Source organism: Sander lucioperca, chromosome 12 (assembly GCF_008315115.2).
Source record: "Sander lucioperca isolate FBNREF2018 chromosome 12, SLUC_FBN_1.2, whole genome shotgun sequence".
Taxonomy (NCBI): domain Eukaryota; kingdom Metazoa; phylum Chordata; class Actinopteri; order Perciformes; family Percidae; genus Sander; species Sander lucioperca.
The window spans coordinates 4,811,129-4,827,185 of NC_050184.1; the positions used below are offsets into that span (position 1 = coordinate 4,811,129).

Here is a 16,057-nt window from a genome sequence, read left to right on the forward strand (position 1 = left end):
TTTCTTTTTTTCTCTCTAAGCAGACTGTGTAACCTATTGTTGACACGAATGACACAGAAATGAACAACTTCCTTTTACACTTTAATATTTCGGACATTATATTTCATCACAGCGTCATATTTAAGAGTGTCGGCCAATATAACCTCTACAAATATAAAGTACTTTTGTTTTGTTTTTCATGAGGTGGATTTAATTATCAGTAGCAACATGAATTTCAGAGTAAATCTGCACTTAATTAGGAATAATTCGACGAGCAGCCCAAAATAGGTCAGCTGATTTTAGCAGAGATTTAGAGATATAACCATTCATATTGTATTCGAAAGCACGTGTTTTGTGGAATTGTCACATAAGACCCAAAAATTCACAACACTGTAACCTCATGATTTAAATACAATCCTGTTTTTCCTGTTGTATCGTACTGATCTTCAAACTGTTTAATTAATAATTGCTGCCCCCCAAATGTATACTTTTTTGTTGTTATTTATTATTGTGACTAGGGCTGCAACTAACAATTATTTTCATAGTTGGTTAATCCGTCGATTATTTTCTCGATTAATCGATTAGTTGTTTGATCTATAAAATGTCAAAACATGGTGAAAAATGTGGATTAGTGTTTCCCAAAGCCCAAGATAACATCCTCAAATGTCTTGTTTTGTCCACAACTCAAAGATATTCAGTTAACTGTCACAGAGGAGAGAAGGAACTAGATAATATTCCCATTTAACAAGCTGGAATCAGAGAAATCTTACTTTTCTTCAATAAAAAATGACTCAAACTGATTAATCGATTATCAAAATAGTTGGCGATTAATTTAATAGTTGACAACTAATCGATTCATCTTTGCACCTCTAATTGTGACAGAGGCCTCACAATATCACCAAGATAATAAGATAGAACTTTTACTATTTATCCCAAGGGAAATAGTTAGGCAGCAGTTACAAAGTAGGAAAGAGTGCAAATATATGCAGTATATGCTATATATTTGAATATAATATATAAGTTATTGATAAGGTGCTATCCAACATATATAAACAGGTTAACGTTAAAATCATGAGAAAATAATAATTACACAAGGTCGATGTTATTGCTGATACAACACAAATGTACACATACCGTAGAAATGATGTAGTGTATATTCAGTGGTTGCAGAAGTATTTATTTAAGTAAAAGTACCAATAGCACATTATGTAAAGTACTTTGTGCATGTCAAATTCCTGCATTGAGAATATTACTTACGTAAAAGTACAGAAATATTACCAGGAAAATTAACTTGATTATGCATATTATATTATTACATCATTAATACTGATGCATTGATGTGTAAGCAGCATTTTTAATGTTTTAACTGATCTTTTGTATGTAAATTAACCGATGAAGTAACTGCAGCTGGGGAATACTTGTAGTGGAGTAAACAGTACAGAATATGCCTCTTCAAGTATAAAGTGACATAAAATATACTGTGCTTATATTAAGTAAAATATAAGCCCAGTACTTGAGTAAATGTACTAGTTACATTCCACCACTACCTATATTGATATGTACTGTATATCACTGAGCTCAGCTATAATCACAATCAGAATGCTTTATTGATCCCATCAGGGAAAAAAATACTACGGTTCATATGTGCATATGTTTATTAGAAAGTATATTCTTTTGTTCAGTTTATGCACACTCGAGCGTGTCTCATGATCCAATATGTTGCCAATGCAAAAAGAACATGTGGACTTTTTACATGTCTTAAGTGATTATGTGTGTTTTTTTTTTCTCTACTGTATGTATGACTGTAATCCCAGAGACGTGCTTTTTAACTGTAAATACACAAATCAGTCCAGGTGGGTGCCCCTAAAATCTGATTGGAGAAGGTCCGCAGGGCTCCGTGAGGAAGTAGGCGTTTCTTCTACTAATACTCAGTGTGAGGTCAAACATCAGACGCTTTATAAAGCCAGATTTCTGTTATTTGGTGCTCACCAAAGGGATATTTCAGACAGAGGAGGTGCACTGACAATGTGGGCGTCTGTTGTGCTGTTGGTGTTGCTGGCAGTGGCTTCACACACTGCGGCGAGTAAGTACAGAACATGCGTTTTCTATCGTCCAAATGAATGCTAACAAAGTATTTCAGAGTGAGTGTCTCTGGGGTTCGGAGGAGTGAACGAGATCATTCACGGCATTTAAATGAGATTGTTGACGCTGTGAGAGTTTTAGACAACATCACTAATCAAGAGTTACCGCTCCTTTCAACAGTGGTGGGGGGAGGAAGTATTCAGATCCTTTAGTAAAGGCGAAAGTGGCAACACTGCAATATAAAAATACTTCATTAGAAGGTAAAGTCATGCATTCAAAATGTGATGTATATAAGTACTATTAGAAAACCTAAGCCAAAGTATCAACAGTAAAAGTACTCATAATTCAGGAAAATGGCCCCTGTGAGTGTTTTACTATTATATGCGATGTTACTGGACTATTATTACTGATGCTTTAATGTGAAAGCAACATTTTAATGTTGTAGTTGGTCAAGATGGAGCTAATTTTACTTTATTCATACTGTTGGGTACAGACAGTGCTTCGTGCATGTACTTTATTTTTTATATGTAAAATATTCATCTGAACTGCAAAGTATCTAAAGCTGTCAGATAATTGTAGTGAAGTAAAAAGTTCAACATTTCCCTCTTAAATGTAGAGGAGTATAAATATTAAATTGCAAGAAATGGAAATACTTGTGTAAAGTATCTCTACTCGACAAACAGCACTTTATATGATATGGTATTAGAGTCTTAACAATGTTCTACTGTGAAGATGTTAATGTCAAGTCAACATTTTCTTTTTAAATGTATTTGTCATAATTGTCCCAGTAGAGGAACTTTCTTACACCTTCAGTCAATTGGCACGCTGTTGCTCTGTCAGTCAAAGTTTTAGTGAAGCTATATTACGTTTCAGTAATGGAGGTAAACCCAGTTTTCTAATAAGGTACTGCATGTGTTTTGATCTATAAGATCTGAGTTCAAGATCCAGTTTCATCTTTCTTTTTTTTCCCATGACCTCTTTACTCAACCACGCATGTAAATGACACAGAATGTGACCTTTGCTCAGCAAAGCGCCGACTATTTATCTTAATCTTTATAAATTAAAGGATAAGTTCACATTCTTTCACGTCGGTCTTAAAGCGTTACACACATCCTCATATGTGTTAATGAAAGAGTTGTAATAACTCCTCTTATCCATACTGACCCTGAAGAGATCATTCTGGGGAATATGAACGGAAAACCTAAAGGACGGAGAAATACATTTTAAGATATGTATATGTATAATATTTTTGAGAAATGGAGAGTGATGACTCAAAGGGAGTGAGAGGAATGATTGTCAGCTGAAGTTAAACCATGACAGGAAAGAAAAAGGAGAGTGATTACTCTGAAATAATAATAATAATAATAATACTGAATTCATAATCACATTGAAAACAAGTCTGATTTGGCTGATCATTCACTCTGTTATCTGCTATTGTGTTTAATCCAAATTCAGCCATGTGACATTGTTAATCTGTGATCAGATCTTGCAACACACTCAGCTGAGCGTCACATGAGAGGGATTGGAGGGACCAGAGAATTATATTACCAATAAAACTAATTTTTGCTTCAGCCACATTCACCTTTTGTCAAATAATTGGTGATAAGTATTACACAGTTTGGGAAACTGTAAAAAACAATTAATAAATTTCACTGAATGAGATTGCAAGAGTGCATTAGAATACATCTAAATATATGCTGTAATATTTTTAGGATAAAATAGGAGACAAATAGGTAACAATTTATTTTAGGGGTCTGTAACTTCCTAATAATTTCCTTAGAGGTTTAAAGCAACAACAAAAAAATGGAAGGTCCTTAAAGTAAAAGCTTAATTTAAACCTAAGTACTGTAAATATTCATTCATTTCATTTTATCCACTGGAATCTGTATTCTCCATATACAGTATACAGTGTTACATATTATGTTAGCTGTAGAAAAATTTCACATTTTCACTTGGTCAGATGACTCAATGTGCACTGATTTAAAGACTCTCTAGATTAAGAATTAATTGGAATTCTTCATTTCAAGTGTACAAATGGTAGATTATCTCTTTATTATTTCCAGGAAAAGTCTGAAAAATGATCTTTCAAATTGAGACCCCATAAAAAGCGTTCCTGGAAAAAATATATGTGCATGGAGACGTTGTTCATATTCTGTTTTCAATATTTATTTTTGATATTTCAGAGCCTAGAAACCGTTTCACTCGCTATCCATCATGGAACAATAAGATGTACCCGATCTGGAAAGATGGAGACCCACGATACAAAGACTCCTGGAAAGGTACTTCTGATGAAATAATGTTGGCATAATCACTATGCTCATATTTTCTTTACTTAATAAATTTTTTTTTTCTTATGTATTGTATTGACATGCAATAAAAAGATCCCCCATTACTTTATAATTCTGAAAAAAGAAACAAAATGTCTGAACTATGAATTTAATCTGAGGATCGGTAAACATTTGGACCCACAGACTTGTACATTTTCATGTTTAATGCTCAGCGTTCTTCTTCCTCCAGGTGGAAGAGTGACTTTCAATGTGGGGAACGATTCGCCGACTCTGACTGCAGCCAAAGTGACTTTTACAATCGACTTGGAGTTCCCACACAACCAGAAGGTGCAGCCTAATGGAGACGTTGTTTGGGCCGAAGACTGCATAGTCAACGGTAACATACCGTGTACACACACACACACACACACACACACACACACACACACACACACACACACACACACACACACACACACACACACACACACACACTGGTAAAATGCTACACACACCCTGCACTGAAATGTGGTACACACATTCATGTTCCTATCAGGACGAATTGAAATCCCTTAACCTTTCATTTAGCCCCATCATTAAGTCCAAACCCCTTTGTTTATGAGCAAATACCTGCAAAACTAATGATTTCCCCTAAACATCAGCATGTTAGCAGTGACATTGTGAGCATGTTAGCATACTGACATTAGCATTTAGGCCAAGGGCTTTGCCCTGTGCCTCAAACAGCTGCTAGTGTAGCATGGCTGCAAAGATTTCTTTGTACGGTCTCTAAAAGTCAACACTTTTGCTTCTGCTACAGGGACAAAGTACCAGGAGTCTGAGCCAGTATACCCAGCTCAGAACACAGACTGGGAGGCTGTTTTCCCTGATGGGACACCAGTTAAAAAGGACAAGAAGCCGGCCTACGTGTTTGTCTGGAAGACCTGGGGTGAGAGGAGCTGTTGTCTTTTATCAAATACCTCTAAATTATTTCTCTTCTGAGGGTCACAGAGTTTCTTGTGACCTGAAATATAAGCCATGATGGATTATGTATGAGCCTTATCACATAATCAGATTATGTTGCTTCATTTGCCCTGCATGTAAATTTCTTCTTTTTTTTTTAGCAAATAATCCATGATTTTCAGTGTTGGGATTCAGACTTTGCATGTTTTATGGCACAAGGCATCATTGACATTATATCCAAAAAGTGTCATATTTATATAAAAAGTAAAGTGTAGCATTTATATCTTCTTTTAAAGCAAGCTCTGACTCTGAATACATTGTATACAAAGTTTTGTATTCATTTGTAGATATTTGAGGTGAAGAGGCAGCAAAGTGCATTTCATACTCATCAGGCTCTGGATGCTCATTTGGCAGGTCAGTACTGGCAGGTGGCAGACGGCCCCTCTTCCTCCCTGACAATCAATACGGATGACATCCCACTGGGCTCCTACACCATGGACATCGTTATCTACCACTACCGTAGCAAGGAGAAGTTCATTCCTCTGGGATACGCCTCCAATCAGTTCTCCATCACTGGTGAGTTAGGAGACTGTATAAAAAGGGTAAAAAGTGGAGGGCTTGTTTAAAAAAACAAACAAAGACAATACCTGTTATCATCTTTTTTGGACACTTTACAACTTTCTTAAGAAAACTGCAACACCTTTCCCCCCCAATATCCCAAAAATATTACCAATAATAATAATAATAATAATAATTAAAAACAGAAAAAACAAAAGTATTTTTTAAGAATACATTAAACTGTGGGGATTAACAATCAAAACCCTCTCATATAGGCTACATCAATCCATTTACTTCAGGTCCTCTAAGGTACAAATTAAAGTGTAGTTACCTGTGATGTTTAAACCATTTTTAATTATGGTGAAAGTTGTTTTACTTACATAATTATTTGGTGTTCTCCTCAGATCAAATCCCCTTCGCTGTCTCTCTGGACCAAGTGAACGACATCATGGCCGGGGACATGCACTTCATCCAGAACAGGGCGATCGCCTTCTCCATCACCCTCCACGACCCCAGCCAGTACCTCAGCAACGCAGACATCACCTTCAACTGGGACTTTGGCGATCAAAGTGGAGCCCTGATATCCAGAGAGCTGACTGTCACTCACACCTACATCAACTCTGGCTCCTTCAAGCCTCAGGTGGTGATCCAGGCGGTCATCCCAGATAAGGCCTGCGACCCACCAGTTAATCTCCCAACCAAAGCCCCTGGTCCACCTACTCATCAGGGCACCACAGGTAAGGCAAGGCAAGGCAGTTTAATTTGTAAAGCACATTTCAGCAACAAGGCAATTCAAAGGGCTTTACCTAAAACATTAAAGAGCAGTTAAAAACAGTTAAAATATTAAAACAGCTAAAATAGAATAAGACAGGTATAAAAATACAAGAATAAAAGGTACAGTGCAGTACAAAAAAATTAACAATTATTTAAAGAAAAGCAGCATCAAAAAGAAAGGTCTTCAGCCTTGATGTTAAATAAACATCATGCTAATGTTAATTAATAAGCATTAGCTAGCTAGAGGTGTTAAGTGCTCATTAGGTTAACATCATAAAAATATTTCTATGGTTAGCATGCTATCATTCTAAAGTATATTTAAGCAATAGCTCATGTCATGAGCTTTTATAAAAGGGTAATAAAGTATGGCAATATGAAAGTTATAGTCACAATCTCATTTAAATAGATTTCTATTACAAAATATTCATGTTTACAATAAAATAGGTCCTCTGACCTAGGCTGCACATAACATTACCAAGGCGGTTGCTACTCAGCGCAGGTAACTTGTACACAAGCTAGTAGGTAGCTAGCACAGGCTAACCCTTTATTGCTTAATTTACAAGCTAAAAAAAGGCATACAATAAGACAAACAAACTAACCGGGGCAGCAGTAGACCAGCAACTCCCGTTTTCTGCAAGGTAAAATAACTGTTTTTGTCAATTTGGCTAGTTTGGTGGCTTTGAAGAGAGAAAAGATAACAGCTTCAGCTCCCAGTCGGAAAGGGCTGTCTGATGGCAAGGTAAAGCAGTGAAAATATTCTAAATATAGCCTGCACTTAAAGGGATATTTGCTGATTTTAAACCAGCTCTGTCATGGCAGTGTGTGTGTGTGTGTGCAGCTGAACAGCTTCCCTCCATGGCATCAGCTATCAGTTTGTTAGTCTAACGTGTTTTTCTCAGACGCCGAGTGATAGTGCAAAGGAAATCACGGCTACGAACCAATCACATTGCTTGATTTGAGCTACCTGCTTAGCGTCAGCATGCTAGCATTTCACATTAGCATTTAGCTTAAAGCTATAGTGCGTGGTTTCTGTCGCCCCCATGAGGAATTCTAAGTAATGACAACAAAACTGTTGGCGCGTCCACATGATACAAACCTTCTGTGACCACCCCCCCCTACACACATATGGAGGAAATATTTATTCATAATTCAAATTGAAAGTCCAAAGAGAAATTGAAAGTCCAAAGAGAAAACGAAGCGAGATAAAATTAAAAATATTATTATTTTTTAAAATTTTCCATTGATCAAATTAAAAATATTATTATTTTTTTTTAATTTTCCATTTGGCTTTTCCATTTGGATTTAATATTTGGCTTTTGAATTTAAATTTAACATTGGCTTTTCCATTTGGATTTAATATTTGGCTTTTGAATTTAAATTTAACATTGGCTTTTCATTTGGATTTAATATTTGGCTTTTTGATTTCAATTTAACATTGGATTTTCATTTGGATTTAATATTTGGCTTTTGAATTTACATTTAACATTGGCTTTTCATTTGGACTTGACACATCTCAATGTAAATGAGGAGGCGTGGCCCAAAGGCTGGTGGGAGGGTCTGAAACGAAAGGGGTGCAGAGGCACCTTATGAACAGCAGGGAGAGCTGACTGTTGGGGAGCACACTGTTGAGGAGCATCTGTCTGCAGCTTGGCCACCAGGCTGGCTTATCCTCTTATTTCACATGATAGAAACTGATGATGTAGGCTAAACACAAACGACATTTCATGCAACAACAGTGAAGTTTTCATGTAGATACTATAATTGGGCCCGTGTTAGTGAGGACTAGATTAGGACTGTATTTAAAGCTGATTCTGGTTTCCAACTTCGCCCCAGGTGTGTCTGTTTAAAACACGGACGGAGACAACTTCTCTCTTCTGATGTTTTATTTAATTAAGCAACCGTACAAACATGGGTGTGGGTATGCTCTGCTACATGTGTTTGTGTGTTGTCAGATCTCGAGGACACACACACACACACACACACACACACACACACACACACACACACACACACACACACACACACAATCTCAACCGGGTAGTCATCGTCCGAACTGCGACCTCTCCTTTTTTCTTTCTCTCACTTTTTTCTCTGGGTGGTGCGTCAGTGTGAGGTGCATGTCCGCGCTATTCTCCGACACGTACTCACAACAATCACTCCTGATTGACTGCCTTTTGTACAGCCTGTGTACTTTTTCGTTTATTTGATTTCCGATTTTGAAACGATATCCAAATTTGAAAAATGGGTCATTTTAAACCTTATTAATATTGATGACAATGTGTTCAAACGTAAAACGAGCCATATTTCAGTAAATAAACTTGTCCATGATTCTATTGAGAGACTTCCAGCTGACAGCGGTGTCTGTGAGCATCACTGGCCGGCCAGCAGGGAGGCGATCCCGGCCGCCACCAGCTGGCTGTCCCGTCAGACTGAAGCTTCTGACAACATTGGAGAAAATGTGCAGTTGGCCATCAATGTTTGTAAAACTGCCCATATTCAAACTCTACACAGTTAATTGCTCGCATAGAAAAGTCTCAATAGTGAATTTAGTGGTGAAATAGCAGACAAAAATTTTAAGAAGTTTCCAGTTGTTTGCTGCTGCTGCTACGGCAAACTCCCGATCTAGATTATAGAATCGATTACTTTTTTATAATTTCGATCTGCTATTTCACACACGTTTTCCGTTTGAGCACATTGTCATCAATATTAACAAGGTTTAAAATGACCCATTTTTCAAATTTGGATATCGTTCAAAATTGGAAATCAAATGAACGAAAAAGTACACAGGCTGTACAAAAGGCCGTCAATCAGGAGTGATTGTTGTGAGTACGTGTCGGAGAATAGCGCGGACACGCTCCTCACACTGACGCACCACCCGGAGAAAAAAGTGAGAGAAAGAAAAAGGAGAGGTCGCAGTTCGGACGATGACTACCCGGTTGAGATTGTGTGTGTGTGTGTGTGTGTGTGTGTGTGTGTCCTCGAGATCTGACAACACACAAACACACGTAGCAGAGCTACCCACACCCATGTTTGTACTGTTGCTTAATTAAATAAAACATCAGAAGAGAGAAGTTGTCTCTGTCCGTGTTTTAAACAGACACACCTGGGGCGAAGTTGGAAACCAGAATCAGCTTTAAATCCAGTCCTAATCTAGTCCTCACTAACACGGGCCCAATTATAGTATCTACATGAAAACTTCACTGTTGTTGCATGAAATGTCGTTTGTGTTTAGCCTACATCATCAGTTTCTATCATGTGAAATAAGAGGATAAGCCAGCCTGGTGGCCAAGCTGCAGACAGATGCTCCTCAACAGTGAGCTCCCCAGCAGTCAGCTCCCCCTGCTGTTCATAAGGTGCCTCTGCACCCCTTTCGTTTCAGACCCTCCCACCAGCCTTTTGGCCACGCCTCCTCATTTACATTAACATGTGTCAAGTCCAAATGAAAAGCCAATGTTAAATTGAAATCGAAAAGCGAAATATTAAATCCAAATTAAAAAAAAAAAATATTTCCTCCATACCCACACACACACACACACACACACACACACACACACACACCTAAGTACTTAAGTACTTCGTCCAAGAAAGCAAAGAAGTATTTTTCCTAAAATGTCCAACTATCCCCTATAAAATGTAATCATGTAATCATATTTACAATATTTGTACTTGTGTGTATACCTTAGCTCCACATACCTACATCTTAATGAAGCACAAACAAATTTCCCTGTGTGTAGTGATAGCTGCTACACTGGCGTCTGCTGTCCCCATACTGGTTTCCACCAAGGCAACTGGTACAACTGTAAACATGGTTCCTTCGGACACAGAGGAGGACAACACTGAGGATGAGGCCTCTACTGCCCCCAACACTCAGCCTGCCCCGGAAGCACCCACAGTGGCCAAAACTCCCTCCCCCATCAACGGTGACATGCCAGCTCACAGTGAGGCAAAGACAGGTAAGATTTTTAAATTAGAGTATAACTAGATATAACCAGATGATCACTTGTTTAATCCCCACCCGAGGTAATATATGTGCAACAGAAATGTGTCCTGTTAAATTGCAAAATACTGAGTTGATACCAGCTGACCAGGACCAGATAAAAGCATCAGCCAATTTCCTTCAATGTAAATTCGATGTAAATCTTAAAAGAAGCACTGCCATTGTGTGAATCCTGATTTGCATGCTGACTGGAGTTTTTTCGGCTCAGGTTTTCTTATTTGATTTTTTTATATATGCATCTACAATACGCACCAATCCAAGAGTAGCATGTTCAATTTGAATAACCAGTTTTATTGTCAACTTGATATTTGGAGAAAGAGAATAAAAGCTTCTGGCTTCATTATTTACAGGAGGCATTGTGCATGAATGCGCATTGACCCCGATGTTGTAGCCATGCTGAGTATACTATGGACCATTGTAATCTGTAAAGTGTAAACACTCATGAATATTCAGAAGCAGGCTCTTTGATGGTGTGGAAAAAATTATCTTAGCTGTACAGGCATCAGCCCTACACTTCTAAATCTATTACTTTAACTCATGTTAAAGGACATGCATTCAGTAAATACAGAATCATATTATTTGGCACCAACAAAAAAAACAGGCACACTTATATGACACAGTAAGATACAAAATGACGCTGCATCAATAATGATTTCTTAGTAGAAATATCCAAAAGGATCTGTTATTAGTGAGCTAAACCCCTGCTGCTGTTTATTCTCCCCAGGTGCAAAGCGACCAGTGACCCTGACGGGCCAAGCGACTGTGGTAGTCGTTGCTAAGAGGGACGCTGATGACAAACCCTCCGACGATGACTGCGTCATATACCGTTATGGCTCCTTCTGCACTGGCATCGAAGTGTTTGGTGCGTTACCTTTCATTAGTGATATGATCAGGAAGATGTAAAATGACTGAATGAATGTCGGTGACCTCTTGTCTTTGTTTTCAGAGGCCATTGAAAAAGTAGAGATTGTACAAATGGACAACACTGTGATGGCAACACCGGACATGGACAGAAACGTGTTGGATATCACTGTTACCTGCCAGGGAAGGTGAATGCTCCTGCACTACGCTTTATCAAAATCAAAAGCATTTTATTGTTTATTCTGACTCCCTGGAGCATCTTCTTCCTCCAGCTTTCCCAAAGAGGTGTGCAGCGTGATTCTGGATGCAGAGTGCTTGAGGCCAATTCACACGGCGTGCAACATGGTGGAGCCCTCCAAAGAGTGCCAGCTGGTGTTGCGTCACTTCTTCAATGACTCTGGTGTCTACTGCATCAACGTGTCCATGGCCAACGACGTCAGTTTAGCTGTCACCAGTGCCAAAGTCAACGTCGACATAGGTACGCAACATAAGCACTATATCTCTCATATATAGCTCTCGGGTCATCAGGCAGAGGTCTTCTAGCTGTACCCGGAGTTAGATCCAGGTCCGGGGAGGGGGCCTTCAGTTACTGTGGTCCTGCGCTCTGGAACAAGCTGCCTGATGACCTGAGGTCCAGCACAACTGTGTCCACATTCATAAACACACTCATCTTTATGACATTTCTTGAAGCCATCCTGCCCTTGTTGTCATATGGTGATGATGAGGACCATATTATTTTGCTGTTCTTTCAAAAAAGCCTCTTTTTCAGCTTGGGGCATTTCTTCTTTATCTGAAGATGAGGCATCATGCTCTGGGTTGTATTTTGGATTGCAGTACATTTACATTTTGTAGATTGTCTTGTTGTATTGATGCTTGTACTGTATTCATATTTTTGTTGTTTTTGCTTTGTTCTAATATGCTTATATTTCTATAGTTTGTCTTTTAATGTAAAGCACTTTGAGTTCACATGTAATGAAAGGTGCTTTATAAATAAAATTACCATTGCCAATTGCCATATAATAGTCCAGTGGTTCGACAATACAGTACATTTCTCTATTTTATCCTGCTTATTGACAGCGTGATCCTCGTTTCAGGTTCAGGTCTGTCCTCTCCTGGCACCATCGCCATGGTGTTGGGTGCCTTGGTACTTGTTCTAGCAGTAGGAATAGTGGCATATTCTTACAAGTAAGAACTGACTTTCAATTTTCTATTAATTATACACAATTTCATTTATTTACTTTAAGAGATACATTTGCTGATATTCTACATTTGTCTTATCAAATCCCATGAAAAGAAGTAACTAGTATTTCCTGTGAAGCCAAAGCCAGATATAGACCTTTGTTGCATGTCAAACCCCCTCTCTCGCATTGTTTCCTGTCTACCTCTTCAGTGTCAAATCGTCCAATAAAGGTGAAAATGCCACAAAAAATACCTTTAAAAAAACATACAGGCAGTGTAGTTTATTTTGACTCAATCCCACCAGGCTGTTCTCATACACTGTTCGAACTTATACCTACGAGAAGTAATGCACTTTAATTTGTGTAAAACCCCCACTTTCCATCCCCAAACAGCATATACCTACGAGAAGTAATGCACTTTATGCACTTTAACTTGTGTATAACCCTTGCAATCATGAGACATGCTAGGTGGCCGGTGGGCGTAGAGAGCGCAAAAAAAAAAGCCACTTTCCATCCCCAAACAGCAGACAGACTAAGATACATACGGGCTGATGTTGCTTAATGTCTGCTCGATGTCTAAATAGGCAGCTGTTCGCTAACACGTTCACCATGCCAGCGTAAATTTGTTAGCGTTGTGTTCGCAGCTTGTTCCCACTGCTTCCAATGTGGCTAAAAAAATCATTTTAAAAGTTTGCATTTGTCTTCTGTAGGAATGAATGAGCTTCAGAAGGGACGTCAGAGAGTATTAAGAGACAGACTAACACATAGTTGGTTTTGGTCTTTTCATGGGATTTTGTATAAGATAATGTAATTATAGAATATTACCAGCTTTATCAGTAAAGCACTAAGTCTAATTTAAACAACTGGATTTTGTGCTTCACTCAACAGGCGCTTTAAGTCCTACCGTCCTCTGAAAGAAGACCTGATAGCGTCTGCAGGCCCGCAGGTGGGCCGGGCTCCTGCCTGCTCTGGAGCCTCTGTGTTCTGGAAGCTTCTGAACAGACGGGGAGCTGTGGACAACTGCCCTCTGCTGCAGGACCGACCTGTGTGAACCAGCCTCACACCATAAAATGCAACACCAAGAAACTTATGATTCCAAGTTTTTTGCACCTGAGATGTCTTTTACATAGTTTCTAAATGACAAACTCAGTGTGAAATATTTAGGTGTTCAAATCAAAATATTTTTTTTTCTTGAATTACACATTACACTTTAGACATGCTCTGATCTTTTGTACCTACAAAGTTGGTAGTAAAAGTGTATACTTTCATTTTGACAAAACTGAATTTTTCCAATAAACGTTGCTCAAAACAGTTACTAGTCTTATTTCACTGTGACTTTTGACACTTTTCTAACAGTACAGTTACTGACGAAGTAGCTACACTAATCAGTCCTTCCAGAAAAATGCGGAGTTTTTTTGTGATTGTTGCGGGCAAAAATCCTTGATTATGCGGCACGTTTTCTTAAAAAATGCGATGGAATATGCGGGTTATTTATGCAATTTTATGCGATGAAATTGCTGGAACTTGCAAAAACTGCGGTTTCATCATGGCTTCATCGCGGGGTTTGCAGCTTTTCGATGGTGTTCACGTCGCGTAATTACGTCACTTCATAACATCACTTCATAACGTCACTTCATAACGTCACTTCATAATGTTCCCATGGCAACGGGAAAATGGCTGCTCTTGTGTGAAGTAAACGCAACATTTTTCAACTTTCTGCTAAGATATATGTGACTTTTTTGCGACGAAAATGCGGGGATTATGAAATCATGCAAGCCCTGCATATTTTGCGCGGAAATCGGCAATTTATGCGGCGAAAGTGCGGCGTATTTGAAAAAATGCGGCCCGTGCATAAATATGCGGACTTTGGCTGATTATGTATTGAATTATGCGATCGCATAAACACGTTTTTCTGGAGGGACTGACTAATGGGGTCGATGAGCTCCTTAAAGGACAAATCCGGCTCAAAATGACCCTAGGAGTTAATAACACGTGTACCGAGTCGACAGTTCTCTGGGATATGTTTTCATGCTAATCGAATGTGACCGGTTTTAGCGCAAACCGCTAATTAGCTTATTACATTGTTATTATATTAGCTTATATTAGCTTAACACTAGTTGTCGGGGCACGGGTAAAGTAAAAAGAAATCACTATTTCTATACCACTAACAAGGCTCAAAATAGCACCACACTTCCATGGTAGCATAATGTAAACTGAAGCATTGAGAACGTTGTAAGTGTACAGTTTATTAAAAAGATAGTTTATAAAGACAGTACCGTTCACGTATATAGGCAGGCGCCATCTTGGGAAAACAGTCACGATCAGTCAAACGACGAACGCCGTGCTTGAGCTATGTTACTGGTTACACGGCGTGAATGTAGGGACCCTCATTATGCTACTGTGGAAGTGTGATGCTATTTTGAGCCTTGTTAGTGGTATAGAAATAGCGATTTCTTTTTAATTTATCTGTGCCCCGACGTCTAGCGTTATATGGTAATTAACGGTTTGCGCTAAAACTGGTCACATTCGATTAGCATGAAAACAAATCCCAGAGAACGGTCGACTCAGTACACGTGTTATCAGTGGTGTAGTCTACGTGATACGCAGGTAAAGGCAGTATACCCACTAAGAAAGCTCCAGGATTTCCATATAACCTCTTAAAAATGCTCAATGACACGCAACAACATACTTTCCATTATATTTTTGACATATTTTGAATTGTCATCTGTGTTTTTCTTCTTCACATAGGCTAAATAAAGGTATTTCCACCATAAATTGGTGAATAAAAGTTATCCGAATGCAGGAAATGAAGTCTTTGATGCTCAAAATAACCCTGGGGGAGGACACCCCCCCACTATGATATACCCCCCTCCCCCAAAGGCAGATTCTGGCCCATATATATAGGCCAATATATATTATATACAGTACGGTATACCCACTACAATACATTAGACTACACCACTGTGTGTTAACCCTAGGTTCATTTTGCGGCGGATTTGTCCTTTAAGATTTGCGATGGACCCTTCACCCCCCCCTCACCAAGTAATCTGACACTGGACTCATGGTTTATAAATTCACACATTTTGTACAAAATAATCCTCACAAATAATGTTGTGATTTCTGAGCCATGCCTAAGAAATACAGCTTCAGAATTCAGTTGAGACATTAACATGTAATGTAGTCATGCATAAGTCAGGGAACCTAAATGGAAAAAAAACATAGCTTCAACATGTCAAATTATATCAGCTTTTTAACTACAAACTGTAATATGTTAAATGTAAAAACAGAAGTGTGTAAATGTAAAAAGTATTTTTTTTCCTGCATAAATGCTACATAAGTTATTGAGAAAAGATATAAATGATTGGTGTTGAGTCTACAACTTTACTACATGTGATAACTCA

At 38.5% G+C, this 16,057-nt stretch overlaps 2 protein-coding genes across 2 annotated transcripts in view; both read left to right on the plus strand.

The window, feature by feature from the left end:
- LOC116059532 (tubulin alpha chain-like) overlaps positions 1-16,057 on the plus strand; it is a 370,798-nt gene that overhangs the window by 344,326 nt on the left and 10,415 nt on the right. The window lies entirely within an intron of this gene.
- pmelb (premelanosome protein b) lies at positions 1,826-13,967 on the plus strand. Its single transcript, XM_031312575.2, has 12 exons — positions 1,826-2,062; positions 4,245-4,340; positions 4,579-4,725; positions 5,146-5,274; positions 5,703-5,864; positions 6,251-6,583; positions 10,355-10,573; positions 11,342-11,479; positions 11,564-11,666; positions 11,751-11,956; positions 12,573-12,663; positions 13,545-13,967. Exons 1-12 carry the CDS (start codon positions 2,005-2,007, stop codon positions 13,705-13,707), a joined length of 1,845 nt encoding a protein of 614 aa, XP_031168435.1. The 5' UTR covers positions 1,826-2,004; the 3' UTR covers positions 13,708-13,967.

Bases quoted from the DNA above. Each gene is read 5' to 3' on its own strand.
- pmelb (XM_031312575.2), top strand. From the start codon at position 2,005: ATGTGGGCGTCTGTTGTGCTGTTGGTGTTGCTGGCAGTGGCTTCACAC. The intron at 4,726-5,145 runs GTAACATACCGT...CTTCTGCTACAG, and splicing joins CGAAGACTGCATAGTCAACG to GGACAAAGTACCAGGAGTCT. The intron at 12,664-13,544 runs GTAAGAACTGAC...TTCACTCAACAG, and splicing joins ATAGTGGCATATTCTTACAA to GCGCTTTAAGTCCTACCGTC.